The 17,003-nt window shown below is 42.6% G+C and overlaps 1 protein-coding gene across 1 annotated transcript in view; it reads right to left on the reverse strand.

Moving 5' to 3' along the window:
* SPNS2 (spinster homolog 2 (Drosophila)) overlaps positions 1–17,003 on the reverse strand; it is a gene marked incomplete at its 5' end in the record, with an annotated part of 85,700 nt that overhangs the window by 19,805 nt on the left and 48,892 nt on the right. Inside the window, 6 exons of the mRNA XM_009710474.1 lie at positions 132–197; positions 7,106–7,295; positions 8,902–9,054; positions 10,240–10,382; positions 13,013–13,079; positions 15,345–15,496. Of these exons, the coding sequence (XP_009708776.1) occupies positions 132–197; positions 7,106–7,295; positions 8,902–9,054; positions 10,240–10,382; positions 13,013–13,079; positions 15,345–15,496 (771 nt within the window). The remainder of the gene's footprint in view (positions 1–131; positions 198–7,105; positions 7,296–8,901; positions 9,055–10,239; positions 10,383–13,012; positions 13,080–15,344; positions 15,497–17,003) is intronic.

Consider the following 17,003-nt stretch of genomic DNA (forward strand, 5'->3'; position numbering starts at 1 on the left):
TGTGGGGGGGAGAAAAGGCTGAAGTAGGGGCTAGGTATTTGGAAGAAATTGCGAACTTCAGGTTGTTCTTGCAAGCTTACAAACTGCTCTGGCCATCAAAAGAGAAAGACGCTGTTCCAAAGTACACTCACCATTAGTATGTCTGCTGTGATAGCCCAGTTTGAAAACAGAAGAGTTTCTCCGATAAAAATGCAAATCTGTTGTAACAAAACACACAAAAAGGAGAAGATTTATTCACTTGACATTCAAAGGAAAAATAACCTGTCACAAACTTTCCTTTGTTGCTTATTTGTCTAAAACCTACACAATACACTCCATGTTACTGTTGTGGTTTATCGTGAATATTAGAAATCTATAAACTTTTATCAGAGCTCTAGAGGGTTGGCCTGCAGCTTTGTTAATGTAAACCATTTATGACCTACAAGGCACCTAAGTAAAAGACTGACACAGTTACAGAAGAACATGAGAAGTCAGCGAGAAGAGACAGCCCTGGGCTTCCGTACTTGCATCACTCTTCCCAAAAAGTCAGCTGGAAAAGGCAAGGCAGCCACAACTCCCCAAAACAGAGTCATTTGCTTCACTAGGAATCAAGTTACGTGTTAAGCTCTGTTGCAAACCAAATGAGGTTCTCTACCCACTACGTGTAAGATCCCTTCCCTCCCCGATAGCATATTGCTGTCCTTTTTGCAGGGGACATAGGTCTAGGCACTATACCAACTCAAGCATTACATTGAGAATATCTATGTACAGTCAACACAGGACTTAAGATGGGTTTTGCAACATCAGTGTCTTACAGTGAAATATAACTCTTGACTCTGGAGACGGTCAACAAGATACATTAAAAGCCCCGTGTATGTAGTGGGATAAGAGCTTCTTTTTGTGGTGGTGTGGTATGAACAGCCACCACGTATCCCTTCCACCTCTGGTACTCCCTCCTCGCTCACTCCCATCTCCTACTGCCTTCTAGGTTGTACTGGTACAACGGGGCCAAGCAGGGATTCAGAGCAAGAAACTCAGATGGGGCAAAGAATCTTTTGTTGGGGGCAAGGAGGGGAAAAGGGACTTGTTTTACTTATTTTTAACCCAAATCAGTTCTCTGGTGCAGTTCACTAAATGGCTCTACAAACAGTTATAGCAGTTGAAGAACTGGAAATGGTCATGGAGAAATGAATTTAACCTGGCCTCATCATTAAATGTTCATCAAACTGAACCCAATGAAGCAAGGATGACACGGCTTCTGGAGGAACACTGCCTCCATCAAAAGCTTTTTACTCATATTTCAATCATGAGCCTTTTGCTTTTATACTGTACGTTAACAATTTAGCAAAGAAATGTAGGTTCAATAGGATGGAAAAATCAAGGACAGAATATCTTCCACACACACGTTTCCCTCTTCCTTTGTGTATTACGAAGAGCAGAACACATAGGCAAAATGCAACTTAAATAACCAGACTTGTAAAAACCAGCTCCTCCATTACCACCAGTAAGAAGGCAAGCAAAACTCCTTTAATCTTCCCCCAAAGGTTGCTTTTTGCCCAGCTAACCTATTTCTTTTTGTGGCATCTTGAGAGAAAACATTACTCCTGGAATCCCCGTTGGTAGCTGGGGATAACAGCTATGGAGATTTGGATTCTGGTAATTGAAGAGTCCCCTTTTAATTGTCTTATGTTCAGTTTTGGTTATGTTGATTAGGCTACAATTCTTTACAGAAACAAGGCTGTCAAGAAATACACTGTCCACTTTGCTCTGAGGAAACATTCAGGTGGATGTTGTTTTGTGGTGTCCTTGTGAGCTTTGAGGGACTGACAGTCATGGCCACGGCCCCAGTCCCCGTTCCTTGCACAGACGGTTTAGGGTGGGAGGAGGAACTGCAAGATTGGCAGCTATGGCATGATGTGACCACCACAATTGTCTTTCCCACACACCTGTTGAGATTACCTAAACCCCTCAGACCATCATGTCACTGCCAGGAATAGTTTGCTTTATTTAGCAAGTCTTACGCATTGACCTACAGAAAGTTTCCTCTATTTGTTTCTAAAATTGTCTTTGTTTCCCACACATTCTCCCTCCCTATCCCTTCTTTTTGTGACTGGATCTGCTTTCTCTGCGGTGGTCCCTGAGTCAGTCATTATGGCCCAGCTGCTCAGCTAGGAAATCTCCTCTTTCCATTTTCCAACTCTCCACTAGTCTGCCTTAAACTTGGCTCTCACTGGAAATGACAACTGCCAAGCTAAGACACACAGATCCAATGAATCAAGGTGCTGACAGGAGTCGAAGCCATGTGTCATATAGCAAGGGCGTACCGGAGTCCCAGGTGGGCTCTTGGGACCTGCTCTGAAATCTGTCCTACTACAGCTTTGCAGTTGCTGTTGCTGGGGTTCAGTGGCTGGACAGATTAAATTGAGTTTGGGAAAGATGTCATCACGTTTCTGATTGCAGCATTGACGTACCCTGCCTGTTCATACAGCACTGCAAACAGACAACTGCTTGCCTTAGGGTTATATGAATTACATACACATAACACAGATATGAATTGTTACACGCAAGTAAAACTTGCCCCCTTCTGCAGGAATTCAGCATAAGTCCCACAAATAAACCACTGAAATGCTACAACAGAGCACACCAGTTTTGAATTGTTGAATGTGTATTTCATCCAACGTGTTTCCATGAAACGCATGCTTAATATGTGGATACCAGTAAAAGGAAAAGAGGAAGAAGAGGAAGATCAAAAAGTAGGACAAAAGATACTGACATCAAAAAAAGTCTGTCCTTCAGCTGCTAATGGGGATTTATAAAAATAAGTTCATCCACTGCAAAAGGCATACGAGGATACGTGGCATTTCTGCTGGAGAAAGACTCAAGGGATGCTTACTGCAAATAGGGCAGCCTCCAGAACAGACCAATAGCTCCTAAAATGATCACGGTTTTGACTCCTCACACACTTTTCAAAGCCTCATTTTACACTGAGATTTCAGCTCTACAGATAAATCCTCTTCTGAATCCAGCTCTGTTGCATAATATCTCACCATCTCCATATGGTGTCCAGTTGTTCATCTATGATGAGCTGATAGAGGTTACGTCCCCCTCAAGTCTTTCTCTTTTTGTGATCAGGTAGCAAATTCTGATTCCCCCAAATGATAAATAAAGTAGGTTTCAGAACGGTCACACCAGCAGCTCTCACAGTAAGATCTAAGCAGGTTACGAACTCCTTCCATGCCTATTTGCAAAGTGCGTATCTGTCTACATCTTCATTATTTGTATTTCTCTCTGAAAAGGGGGGTAAGACTCCAACATGTACTCTTGAGTTTGAAGCACATCTAGCTCCATCTCAGTGTTGGGCAATATCGATGCCTCAGAAGTAGGTAAGCCACCGACACCATGTCAACAGAAAGTCCCTGGAGTTGAGACTGAGATGCTGTAAAAGCTCTACGGCAAGGTTTTACCCTGGGATTTGCTGTTTCTGCAAGATCATAAAACGTCTTTCAGGAATTGAAATAAATGTTGAAATTGAGGTACAACAGGAACTTGGAACAGTGTCAAAAGAAAGGCAAAGCAAAGCATCTCTCTCCAGTCATTTGGAGATTTAAACTAGTGTAAAATATGCTGTTTAAATTTCTGAGCAGTGTGGTACAATGATGCCATACAGCTAATTGGTTTCAAGAGACAGGTTTGAAAACCAACATTTCAAAGAGCACATGTTTCAGAAAGAGTGGGACCTAAAGATACGCAGATTGTTGTTTCAGGAGCTGGACTACAACACACAAAATCCACATGCTGCAAGGAAAACAGAGTAAGAACTGATTGGACTATACAGCCAAGCAAGATAGTAAAAGATAGAAATACAAGTGTCCGGGCAGCCGAAGGATACAGAATACTGTTTTATCCCACCTTTCCAGTCACTTCTACCGCCGCCAATAATTTACTGGATCAGTATGAAAAGATTGGATGGAAAAAAGAAGTCTGTCTACCTGCTCCAGGTAGGAGCGGCTGCTCCAGAACTGGAATAGCAGCTGCCCTCAGGGACCAAAACCACCTGCAAGACAGGACTGAGTAAGGGAGAAAAAGCACGCATGTTCAGGGGAGGAAGAGAGCAGACAGCTGACAGCCTCTAAGGGACAAGGTGATCATGCTAATGGATATGCAGGTCTTTTCCAACAAAAACCAACCAACACCCCAACACCCCAAAACCCAAGAAATTAAAAAGCAAGGGCTCTGCTGATTCTTGCTGGAGTGCTGAACACTTCATTTAAGCTGATGCCAGTATCAGTTGACATTAAAGATTCTCAACTGTTAACTAGAGCAGGGAGGGAGATGGTGATTTGGTGGCCACCACAGCTCAGTGTGAGAGAACACCATCCCACGGGGATCCATCTAAATGCTTGGAAGTGATAATTTTAAGGCTCTGAGCCAATGAGGGGTTGAAAAACAGTAACCCTTCAATTTTAGCATGGTATGATCGATGACAGAAGTCTAGTCTAAGGACAGCCACAGTACAGAAGGTCTGCAAATACCACCACGTTAGGGAACAGACTAGAACATTGCTCTTGCCTTTCACTGGTATATAGAACTCAGGGATGCTCTTCCAGGATGAAAGCCAGGACACAGCTGCCAAGGAAGCTATCAGAGATGAGAAAATCCACCCATAAATTTTACTGTATTCTTTTCAGAACAAGCTATTATCATGGATTTTAAGATAAAGAAGGTAATCTAGTCCCATCATGCTGTCCACCATATCTAGGTGTTCCAAGTCCAGAGTCAATGAACAGTCTCTCCTTCATTTTGGACCAATGAGACTTAAAACAGAAAGTAATGAGAAACTGCTACACCATGCAGCCTTGCAAGACAGGTCTCCTAGTAAAATACAAGGGAATTAAACACTCTGGAAGTCTATAAGCTTGCAATAGCATTGAACGGCATGGATAAACAAGGGCTCATTTTTGAAACTTGCCTTGAAAAGTCAATTCAACTGATATATAGCACCACTGTGATAATACCGTGTGTTACGAGACATCGGTAGCTGCAATGTAGACCTGTTCTCTCAGTTGGGTTAGCACCAGTAATGCTAAACAGCAACAGGTGTCATGTCATTGTTCACTGTTTATATTAATTTACAGTGGATGGCTTGGCCACAGATCGTCTAACTCCAGCTCACTTACAAACATTAATGATCTAAGCTACTCTGACCCTTTCTAAGTTAAGAATCCTCATTTTTGCAGCAGCAAAACGAAGTTAAATAACTTGCCCACTGTCCCATGTGGAATCTATAAAAAGAGTTCAGATCTCCAATTCCCCAATCGGCACATTAACTAGACTCTTAATCTGCTTTCTACGCACCAGGTTGCCAGCAGCGGAGAAAGCCTATTTAGGGCTACAGAGAGGCAGCGTTACCCGCAACAAACGTATGCTTCAGCCTAACAGCATCAGGAAACACGCTTATATTCCTCATACCCCCTTCCATACGCAGATGGAGAGGGTATGCAAAAAGGGGATACTTTGCAAATCATTGACTCTTTATTAGGTTTACTGCTCACGCATAATAAAATAAATTGTTTCTAAGACTGGTTAAATAATACCATTTTACATTTACATATTTACACAATGCAGATTAGTCACATGGCTATTAAAACCCCCAAAACTTAAGAAAAAAAGATGAATATGAGACCAATAACCACCTTTTGTTGCAAAATTTTTGAAAACATTATTTCCAGCTTAGAAACGGAGGACTTTGTGCATAAAGAGACCAAACACTACAAATGAACGCATCTGTCACCAGGTTGGAGAAAGGAGAAAAATCACAGGTCTGGCTGCACCAAGAGGTGGAGGGGAGGGGCAGGCGGAGGGGTGGGACAGATCTCTTCACTTGGAGATGGCTGACAAGGTAAGGAGGGTTAATGCTTCGCCAACCAGTAACACCCTCTCTCAAGTTGTCCGAGGTGATCATTTTTCTCCTGAATCAAAGGTCAGTTCTAGACCATGCCACAAACCAGAGGACCAAATCTCCTTCTGACACTTTCTAAACAGCCAGAGTAGGCATTCTTGGTCCTGTCTTGGTGTTTTTTAAAACTTTCACTCTTTCTTCTTGTGTTTCCCCATAATGATGGCAGCTATTGAAATGCTCAGAAAATAACTACAGCTAGGCTAGTGCTAGAAATATAGTGAAACAAGGAACCACAGTAGATTGGTTGGCTGGTTAATTGTAAATGAATTCGCCTTACTGGGTGGAGGGTGTATTGCTGTGTGGCAGCTAAGCGTGGGCTTTCAGAAATTATCCCACCACTACAACCATCTCATGCTTTGCCTTCAAAAGCTTCTTCCAAGTCTCAGGCTTCTCTCTATTGCATTGAAAGGGAACCTGGGACCTGTTCAGCGTACGTGGATTTCTACTCTTTACTGAAAGCAAGATTCTAGCCCGAGGCTGGATTATCATACTTGAGGTTTGTTTTTTTTCCCTTCAGTCTATTTGTCTGGATCATTCTGATGTCTTTTTGTAGACTTTGATTATAAACACTCAGGGAGGGGACATATTTTAATTTGCATTTGTGCAGCAACAAGTATTGTGGATTCCTGGGCTATGACTAGGACTTCCAGGTGCTACAGTAATACAGATAACAACAAATTGAAATTACATGCTAATTAATATTGGTCTGCAACAAGATACCTAGTTAAGGAACTTAACGGTACTTATAGGTAGCCAAAAGCATGCCCACGGACAAATTATACTGTAATTATAATTTGGTACCACTGCGGCTACAATATCCTTATCGCAAGGGAAGCGGCCAATTTTCCTGTACCAAAACATTAGGTAAGAGCAATAGAAGTATGGATAGAGGTATAGATGGAACAACCCAAAGGCAGGGAACTGTGGGTTTCCATGCATGCGCTAAATCCCCAGCTCTGAATTCTGATAAGCAGTTGAGATACCATTTTCCCTCCAGACACATCTAGATAGTGTCAAAATGCCGAGGGGCAAAATGAAGGACATTCAGAAGGGAAAAAGCAAGTCTGACATCTCAGGCTTTCTGCAGGGGACAATGCACACAGTCTTCTAAGGAGTTTGGTAGAGACAGTAAGAGTGAGACTGGCATGTGCAAAGGATTATACTTACATAGGCTCCCACAATGCTGCTCTTGGCAGCAACGAAGATCAGACAGATGAAGATGGCTGATCCTAGCATGCCAACAGCACAGACAAGAGGATCAGCTCGCTGGGTTTTTAACCGGCACCATTTGGTTGCCCCTGCCCCTGTGATCACACCCAGGAAACCAGTGAAGCATGTGATTGCTCCGAAGATCAAGCTATTAAAAAAAAAAAAAAAAAAGGGGGTTGTTTGGTTTTTTTTCAGTTTTTCCCCAAAATGGGCATGGTCTTTGAACAAATTATTAAGGTAAATTGACTAATGGAAATCTCCACATTGGCTTTGCAAATTTAAAATAAAACAAATGATCTCCCCTGCTGAGTGCTTGTGATTTTAGCGCTCTTCCTCTGCAATTAAGAAAAACCCAGCATATGAAATTCAGCATTGTACACAGGCATTGATCAACATGCAAAGAGGTGCAAAGGGCTCATGCTGCTTCTTTGTGTGGAACTGAGCTTCCTATAAAGTGCATTGTACAGCTAATTATGTAGGCATAAAACTAAGTAATAACCTGCACATTGATCGTGTGAGGGGAAATCAGGGACAGAAGAGGCACTAGGAAGCTTAAGGGAAAGGAAACCCAACAAGGATCTAAATACCAGTGACTTTCAACATACTTCGACTTTCTAACTCCTTTCAGACCACTTCAAAGCAGCCTTCTTTTGCTGTTAGGTTACACATTTGAAATGTGTTAATTTAAATTTAAAGAGCCAGGAGCTGCCAAAGATTCCCCGTATTGTATGTGCAGGGCTTGGATTACAGAGTCTTTGGCAACTACATTACAGTAGCTCCAGGGCAGCTCAAAACATAGGTGTCATCACGGAGTGGAAAACTTCTCTTTGTAAACAGCAGATGGGCAGTCAGATTGGAGCTGTATTTTCTGCTCACTGCATTTTTGCAGAATAGACTGAGACTGCCCGCTGGACACTCCAGTTGATGGTACTCCAAACCACTAAGTAGTTGACTTGAGATGGGATTGTGTCAGCTACAGCAAGAGGGTTTTCCTAGTGTTATTTTTCCCTCACAAGCTAAAAAGCAAAAGAGCTGACAAAAGGCAGTTTTTCATATCTTTTATTCACCTGGAGAAATGCCTTTTTAGCATTTTATGTTGTGTGCATTCATACAGAAGCACAAAATGATGAATTACTTTTCATAGCCTGTGCGCTGTAAGTGATATTATATAACTGGGACTGAAAAGCCAAACCACTCTACAACATCAAGCACTCCAGACCAAAGCGTCTCTGCACCATTCTTCAGCAGAACTCGAGCAAACACAGTAGTACACAGAGCAATGAAACACAGTGGAGTCCTCCCTCACACAGAAATAAAAGTCTTCAGGGTTAGTCCCTGCAGCCTTTTAGGGGAACCCATCCAATCTCTGTATTATAACCACCACTGTGGCTACCCAACCTGCCAGCTTATTCTGCCCCTAGCCCAGATAAGTATGGGTCTCAAGGAACCAAATTTTCAGTTCTCCAAACATCCCCTATGGCAAAGACAAAAGTCTCTTTTCTACTTCTACACCATAGCCTGGGAACTAAGACAGAGCGGAGGTCATTGCTTCTCCCTTGGTTTGACTTCATGCAATGAAGAAGAGAAATAAAACCTAGTTTACAACCCCAGCATTTCCTATCATTGTTGCAAAGACCAAGAGGAAATTGCAGACATTCTAGTAACTTGACTCCCTGGGACTTGCCTGTTTCCTCTGGTAAATAAGCCCCCACCTCCTCTTCCCCCTCTTTAAAGCAGCGGAGTATGAATCTCACCTATCTTTGGTGCTGCAGGGCTGTGAGCTGCAGGTCTCTGCTGTCTTCTGCACCACCTGTGCCCTGTGAAGGTAGAGAGGGATCCACATGCCAAGTGCTCCTGTGGCAAAGGAGACGGCCGAGGTGGCCAATGACGAGAACACGTAGCTGCGGCTGCGGAGATGCAAGAGACAAAACCAAGAGAAGGTTTAGCGGGAAAAATGAAAAAGCACGAGCCCCAGGACAGGTGTCAGTGCTTCAGTGACAAAACACAGTGTTCCCCCATACCAGCCACCTCCCTTTGCCAAGGGGCAGAGATAATACAAGGTACAAAGCGATGGAGAACAGGAGGCATAGAATATTTCTTCATTCATGATGCTCCATTGATAATAATGTACATAACTATTCAGAGGTGCTTCATAGAGACCATTTTTCATAGGACCATTTCAGAAGACAATCAGTACTCAGCCACTACGACGTGATGTGTGAATTACAGGGCTTTCACTGTAATATCACCTGTTTACCTGGATGACCAGTTTCACTTCTCCCTCCCCATACATGCCACCATACGATTACTATTTGGATAACTACAAATATAAGTAATTTAGAAATATTGATAAACTAACCATCGTCACTTTTCATAGTCCTTTGATACTGGAGGACAATACCAGGAAGGCATTCTAGCCAGCAGTTCTAAAAATGAAGGACACCATAACTTTCCCATCAGAATTCCTACGTAACACTGAATTCACAAGTGCAAGTATTTGCACACTCACAGGCAAGCTTTCTGGAAGCAAGTACAGCTGCTTAAACACTGGTGAGCATGCGATCTTTTGTGCACATATACAAGCACATTCAGTGCTTGTGCATTCAGTCACATGTGGTTGTATAAGCATATATATTTAAACTTGCCATGTACTGCAAGCTTTTGTGTGTTTTCTCTTCTTAAATTGCTCTGGCATTTAACTCCCTTTTTCCCCTCAGCAGAGTAGCTCTTTCAAGGAAGAAAAAGGATCTAAGCATCTAAACAACAGTGGCACAACAATTAATACAGGAACACAGCAATTTCTACACTTCAAAAGCGTTGATTTGTGTGAAGTATGAGCCAAACAAAGCAGACTCTCTCTTAGATCTCAGTCTTGGAAAGGTTAGAGCAAAAGTTGGAATCCATCATTGTCACTGCAGTCAACACCTTGTGAAAATGTAACTGTGATTTTCTTTCCTAGCCCACAGCCTAAGCTTCCTGCAACTGCCTGCATGTTGTCCCTTTCCAGTCTCGCAGTGCCAAGAAGTACAGGTCGTTGGACGTTCCAATGAAGCGTTAGAGGCAAAGCATGCTTTTTACTAGAGGGCTCTTACTTCCTAATCAGTGCTTTCATGTCTCTCAGCCATGAGGTCCGAGCCTTCAGCTGTCCCCCAAGTTGTTCAACATTTCCTCTTTTAGCAGCAGGTACAAATATCAAGATGAGTGTCCCTGTTATCATTCCCAGGAGTGGAGATACCTGCAAGAAAGGAACAGGGAATTAGCACAGGAGTCAGCAGGGTTGGCTTTGACAAGCCAGTCAAAAGTAGATCACATAACTTCGTATCAGCGACTCGATTCTTTACAGTTAGCCGGAATCTGTAAGCACAGAGGCATCTGCTCCTTTCCTTCCTCCCTGTCATTCCCCGGACTCTCTTATCTCGCTCTGGAAGCATGCAGCTTTGAGAATACTCTGATTAAGGCAGTCCATTTCTTTGTGTTATTAAAGCACCAAGGTTTATCTAAATACAGTTCTTCAGTGATGTTTCACTCTTTGGAAACCTGCTCCCAGCTGGGCTAAGACACCAACCAGTTTCTGGGAGAGTGCACAAGCCTTTTAAAGGCAATGAGGTCAGGTGAAAGATTTCTGGATGTAGGGAGCATACTGGCTTTGAAAACCCTTGCTTGACATGCATCCCCCTTCCAGCTAACCCACAATGGTTTCCCATTTTCAGGCAGCTTCCTCGGATTACCTCAGCGTACAGCAGACCAAGAAACATTGAAAATTCAGGCTGGAAGGTAGGAAAAGGACACATTCAAGGGTTAGGTTTCCCAGTTTCCAGTCCTTTCTCCCAATCACTAGACAAAAATACAAAGATTCCACAGTGTTTTGCAAGCTACAAACATGCTTCTTGTTTTGACACTGAAATTCCATCATTGTCAGAATGGAAAATAGCTCCGTTAGGAAAATAGGAACACGGATTTCCACCGAACTATCATCTCTTCTACACATGCCATTTTAAAAATAAATTCCTGTTCCAAAAAAAATATGCTTCCAATAATAACCTAAGAATGGCCTTTACACATAGAGCAGTGTTTCATGTCAAAGGCAACAAACCCAGAATTCTTCTAGGGAAGGGAAGACAAAAATATTTCAGAACTGGAAAGCTGGGAAAATCCCTCATCCAGGGATAATTGAAGCCTGGTACAGTATCCTTATTACAGTTGAACACAAGACACAGTACTGGTAAAAAAAAAGGAAATGCTGGGATTTTCTAGGGCTATATGATTTAAAATCTCTTTGATTTTTATCTAAGGGCTTAATCCTCCAACAGGACGATATCCATTGATACTCAGTAATGCTCCAATGAAACACTGACTTTACTGCCAGATTCAGAGGCAAAGCTGCCGCTTGCCAACGTGCCTTTCTGTCTTTTTCAGCCTGCTGAAGTACAGATTATTCCTGACCTTCTCCTGGATTTGGAGACCATGGGAGAGATCACAGAGGGAAGCATCACCGAGGGGAATCTTTCACGTCTTGCAAGAGCACATAATTGCCACAGGGACAGAGGCTGCTTTACACTGATGCTTGGAAGCTTTCAACTTGTGCTGTTTGACAACAAAAACTAAGCAATGCTGTCCAAAGCAACCATTGTAGAAGTGTGCAGCTTGTCAGATTCCCTACGATTTTGCACAGTCAGGGAATGATGCATCAATGCGTCATTTATAGTGGAAATCATGACTTCATAAGGGGTACAGTCTTGCAGATAGCCTGGATTTCTCAGGATACCTATGGAAACTTCCTCTGAAGAGAAAGATGCTAGTGAGGATTTCTTTGCACAAATTAATCATTTGGGTTTTACAGACAGAAACATAAGAGCACTCCAATTTATCAACCCCATTAAAGCCCACTGATCAGAAGGAGAGGCTTTGGGGTTTCTTGGTCCTTCTGCTGGCCTCTCCTCAAAAGTTATTTTTCTCCCTTAAAGTATTTCATGCTACTGAATGAGGTAGCCATCCTCTTAGTGTGAAGCTGTAGGTTATTAAACTTTTCATTTCAAGTTCACAGCTGGAAAATACTCTCTACTCTCCTAGCTGCAGATGAGCCGTTCACTGTGATTTTCCTGGCTTTGCTTACCCTTGCTGGAGAGGGAGGGAATGGCTCGTGACACAGAAGGGTACATTTGCTTGAGAAGAGAACCCATGTATTTCATCACCTGCTGTTATAAACGGTGTTGGCCGGAGCTTCATGAGATTCATTGTCTTCATGAAGTGTCAGAGCTGGAGAATGCACCTCACAGGGGCTCATGCCACCCAGGCTGCCAAAGGTCAGAGAACAGTTCTGCTGGGCCACTTCCTCCCAGCTCTTTCAAGACATCTTTGTGTGCAGGATCTGTTTGTACCTATGTGATTGGAGTGTATTATCTTTTCAACACATTTATCAAGGTCCCAAGAGGTTAAAATAGAAGGAAACCGACTGTCTCAGGGCAGAAAAACAAGCGGAAACTGGAACAAAGTGTTTTTTCCTCAAAGCAGGAAGCCATTCTCAGAGTTTCTTGACAGCAGGGGACTGAAAGACTGTGCAGTTGATTTAAGGCCAATGTCTTGTCTTCCCATTCCCATCAAGAAAGCATGGTTGACTGACAATAAAGTGATTGGAAAATTCATGGTCCCAGGTAGGGGAAAAAAACAAGTAGAACGAGCCAAAACCACATACTTTTCCCATTTGCTTAGAGAATGCATCCACTATACACTTAATACCTGTAGGTGTAATTTCCAATCCTTTACCTTCTATATGTAATAACAGGTTGGTGAACTGTGTGATAGAACTCTTCCTAACACCGATCGACCGATGGAACTGTTATTATGAAGTTATTAAGAGTGGCTTACCCGCAACGCCCAGTGCCAGTCTCCAGCAACCTGCTTCACGCTTGAGCCAGTGATGTATCCCAAACCGCTGCAAAAAATACAAAGATGAGAGTCAGTCAGAGCTTTAACAGGCTAACATAATCGCAACTGTTCTTAAACAAAGACAAAAAAAGGCACAATCGATTGCCTGTCCTAGGCTCTCTTCTGCAGGAGGAAACAGGGGAGATGAAGCAGATGGTGGCTAATATGTAACTCTTCCCAGCACTGTTGATCTAAAAATGCTCAAATCTGATGGAAATTTGGACACTGATCTCAAGTTTACAGCTGACCTTTCAATCTACAGCGCATGGAAAGAAAGCCTCAAAAAGAATTTATTTCCCAATTTAATTTCTACATCAGGCCTTTCTGTGCAGTAATATGAATACTCCACAATTTTATGTTCAAGCTCTCAGTTAATAAGTGCCCTTCAAGGACACACCATATTCCATCATTAGATTTTTTTTCTTGTCTTTTAAAAGTTCTTGGTTCTAATTATCCATGAAGAGACAATTTTCCATAAGCTTGTAAGAAAAACCGAGAAGAATATGCAAGACAGTCTGATGGGAAAATATCAGACCTGAAACTTGGAAATCCCCACTGAAGATGAAGGACCAACAGGACCTTCATCCAAATGCTAACAATTACACTCTGGTAACAAAAGGTGGCTCACAAGAGACTAGAAAAAGGTGAACATAGCCACTCTTCTCTCAAAGTGAACTGAACAGATGTGAATATCCTTTTTTCAAAACTGCTGCATTTGTTGCTCAGATTGCCTTGGTTAAAAGTTGCCAGGACTGCTGCGGGGCAGCTGTCAGCCATCACACGCCTCTACTGAACAGACTGCTAAGCTTTGGAGGTTGCCATCTATAATCATCCCAAAACTGGGCTTTTTACACGGACGGGCCCCAAAATCAAGCCATGGATCCACACCTCTGTTGAATATTGAGATAATTAAGCCCCAGAATCACGCTCAACAGGAAGAGTATTTGTCATTACTTGCTAGCCATAGTTCACTGAATTCTTTATGTAAATATTTGGCATCCTTGGCCCTCTTCGGAACATATTCTTTTCACCAGTTAGGGACTTGGCTATCTCTTTTTCCTCAAGTGCAAAGGGAAGTTTGCGAATTTTATCTCGGGGATGAGTGCTCTAACTTGTAAAACACACCACCCTAAACCAGTTGTTTTTCCCCGAGTTGGGGGGGATTAAACTGCTGCCCATGTTTTCCCTGCTGGAAATGAACCCGTGATGCCACTTTTGCACAGGATGTTGTCCAACTCTGGGATTTGGTATGCAAACTATGCAAAAACCCACCCTGCCTACAACCTCACAATAGAGGGTCAGCCGCTATCTAAACAAAATAAAAATTTAAAAAAAAATAAAAAGCACAGATTCTCTCCTGTCCCAACAATCAGATACTGCATTGGGCTGATAAGGGAACTCAACTGAAAGAAAGTGCCAGAGGAAATAACTACTCCAAATCTGAGTCTGTCTCTTCATCAGGCTTCCACGGGCTTAGCTGTCCTCCACTGCTCTGCGTTAAGACGAAGTGTGAATGATCATTACAGTTTCTCTCTTCAGCCTTGTTGTCTACACACTGGGCTTCACAATTTCTCCTAATTGCTGTTTCTGTGGCAATAGCACTAAAATGGACTGGCCACTGCTATTACAACTACCAAGTCATCTAAGATTGGCTTAGCCGCATTTTCCAAACAGTCAGATTGGCCAAATTCAAGGTTGGGCAGAATTTGAGCTTAAACTAAAAATATTTTTTCAAGTCAAAATTTCAAATTGTGTATCTTATATAGCATACTCCTCTTGAAACCTCTGATATTTAGACTGTCACATAGAAGCAGGTACCCATTTGCTCACTCTTGAAAACTCAGCCCAGTGTCTTAAGAGATGTTGATTTCACAGTAACCTGAAAGACACTGTCTAAAGAAGGCCCAGACCTCATATGAATTGAAGCAATGATTCAAAGAACCACCATAACATTATTCAAAATGGTAGTTTAATAATGCTAAAAAAAAAGTCAGCTAAAATATTTTGATTCCATTTCCACCCCATTGCTGTACAAAAAAAAAAAAAAAAGAAATCCTTCCCACTAGTTCCCAGAAGTCACACATGAACCAGTAACAGGGCTAGAAAAATAATCCAATTCCTGCAACTAATTAGTCACTGCTCACAGTATTTTCCTGTCTAAACCATTCCAACCAAAGACAGAAGAACTATCATCATTAGCAACTTAAGAGCTGTGTGATCTTACTTTAAGAGCAAAGCCAAACCCAGATGAAAGAAGTATTATGTCACTTACCTGCCAAGAGGAATTGCAAAGTAGAAAACAGACAGCATAAGGGTCCTTGTGTTTTTGGTGAAAAGGTCTCCTATGATGGTTGGTGCAATAGTGGAGTAACTTGCTTCACCGATGCCAACCAAACCTCGTGAGAGCACAAGAAGCCAGAAATACTGAGAAAAGAAATAAAACTCGTTAGCAGGTCTCCCTTTGTCTTTTTTAATTCAGGATGGACAACAGTGAAATCTGCGCAAACAGGGAAACATAAACCCATGTGACTGGAAAGCGATGCCCTTGTATGCATTTATTTTTAACACCTCTAACTTGTTTCATTTGTCTCTTGCCGTGAGAAAAGGGACTACATTTTTTGTGAAGATTCATAGACACGAAAGAAAAGTAACGATAACACTACATGTTTACTCGGTGACACTCAAGAAGATATTCTAACAGAGGCAGAAGACCCTCAGTTTATTCCCAGGGTGCAGCCCACTCTTGTTAAGCCCCAGTGCCAGCACCGCTGCACTGACAGAGGAAGGTTTGGGGAGGTGGGTAAGCGTACGGATCCTGCTCTGGGATCCAGCAAAAGCAATACCTGCCGAGCACAAACCCCACTTCCCCAGCATGCCAAGGGACAAGTTAAGACTGGTGAAATCCTAAAGGCTCTTCAAAGCTGTGAAAGAGTTGAACCTGCAACCCTCAAACTCTGAATTTTTATCTTCATTGAAAGCTATGGAATAAGGGAAGTTTTTCAAAGGCGTTAAGCGCCTATATCTCACTCTACTTTCCTTGAAAAAAAGTATAATATTCCCTTCACAGCAAGAAGGCAGAGTAAGCCAAGACGGAAGAGCTCCGAAAAACCTCAGGTTACAATCTGAGCTGAGACACCTGCAGTTACGAGGAGCTAAGACTGACCCACAGATCATCGGCGTGCTCGGTAAGTAGTACCGCCGCACGAGTGATTCAGAGCCATACGAGGCAACGGCACAGGTCGCAAAAGGCATTAAGCTGCCCAGAGAATTACATGCCTTTGAGTAAGGGCAATCCAACAGAACGAGGAGATGGACTTCACTTCCAGCACAACACAGCCTAAAATGGACAAAAAGGAATTGTTCATCTAATAGAACTTCCTTCATGCTCCGTTTCCCTGTTTCAGCCAACACTTGCGTAAACCACGAGGACCTGGTTTTCAAGCCGATCTCTTTGACTACACTTGCAGTTTTCTGGGTGCTGCTGTGTGAAGGCATAAGGCACAATACTTTGACACCTAAATACCCGATACCTGAGCCCAATCAAGTTCTCAAGCCATTTAAGCAGCTTGAGCTACACCCAGAAGTAATTGCAGGTGCAGAAATCAAACAGTCAATTGCAGAAAACGGTAAGCACAGGGAAATCTATCTCTACAAACGTAACCTCTACAAATCCTTAATTCACTGTTATTCTATAGACCACTTGTGAGAACAGCAGCAGGGATTATGATATTTTCTTAAACAAAAAAAGCGCTTTAAGAACATTGAGCGATTACTGATTCCCCTTCTTTAGATGGGAAAGAGCTGAGTTGCAGGGAAGCGACTGACTTTGTGCCCTACAGCAAAGCTAAGCCAGAGCACAGGGCTCTCATTTGCAAATGCAGAAAATGCCATGCAGACATCAAGCCACGTGTCTCAGTCATAAATATATCCA

This window comes from Cariama cristata, unplaced genomic scaffold (genome assembly GCF_000690535.1).
Source record: "Cariama cristata isolate BGI_N322 unplaced genomic scaffold, ASM69053v1 scaffold170, whole genome shotgun sequence".
In the NCBI taxonomy this organism is placed as follows: Eukaryota; Metazoa; Chordata; class Aves; order Cariamiformes; family Cariamidae; genus Cariama; species Cariama cristata.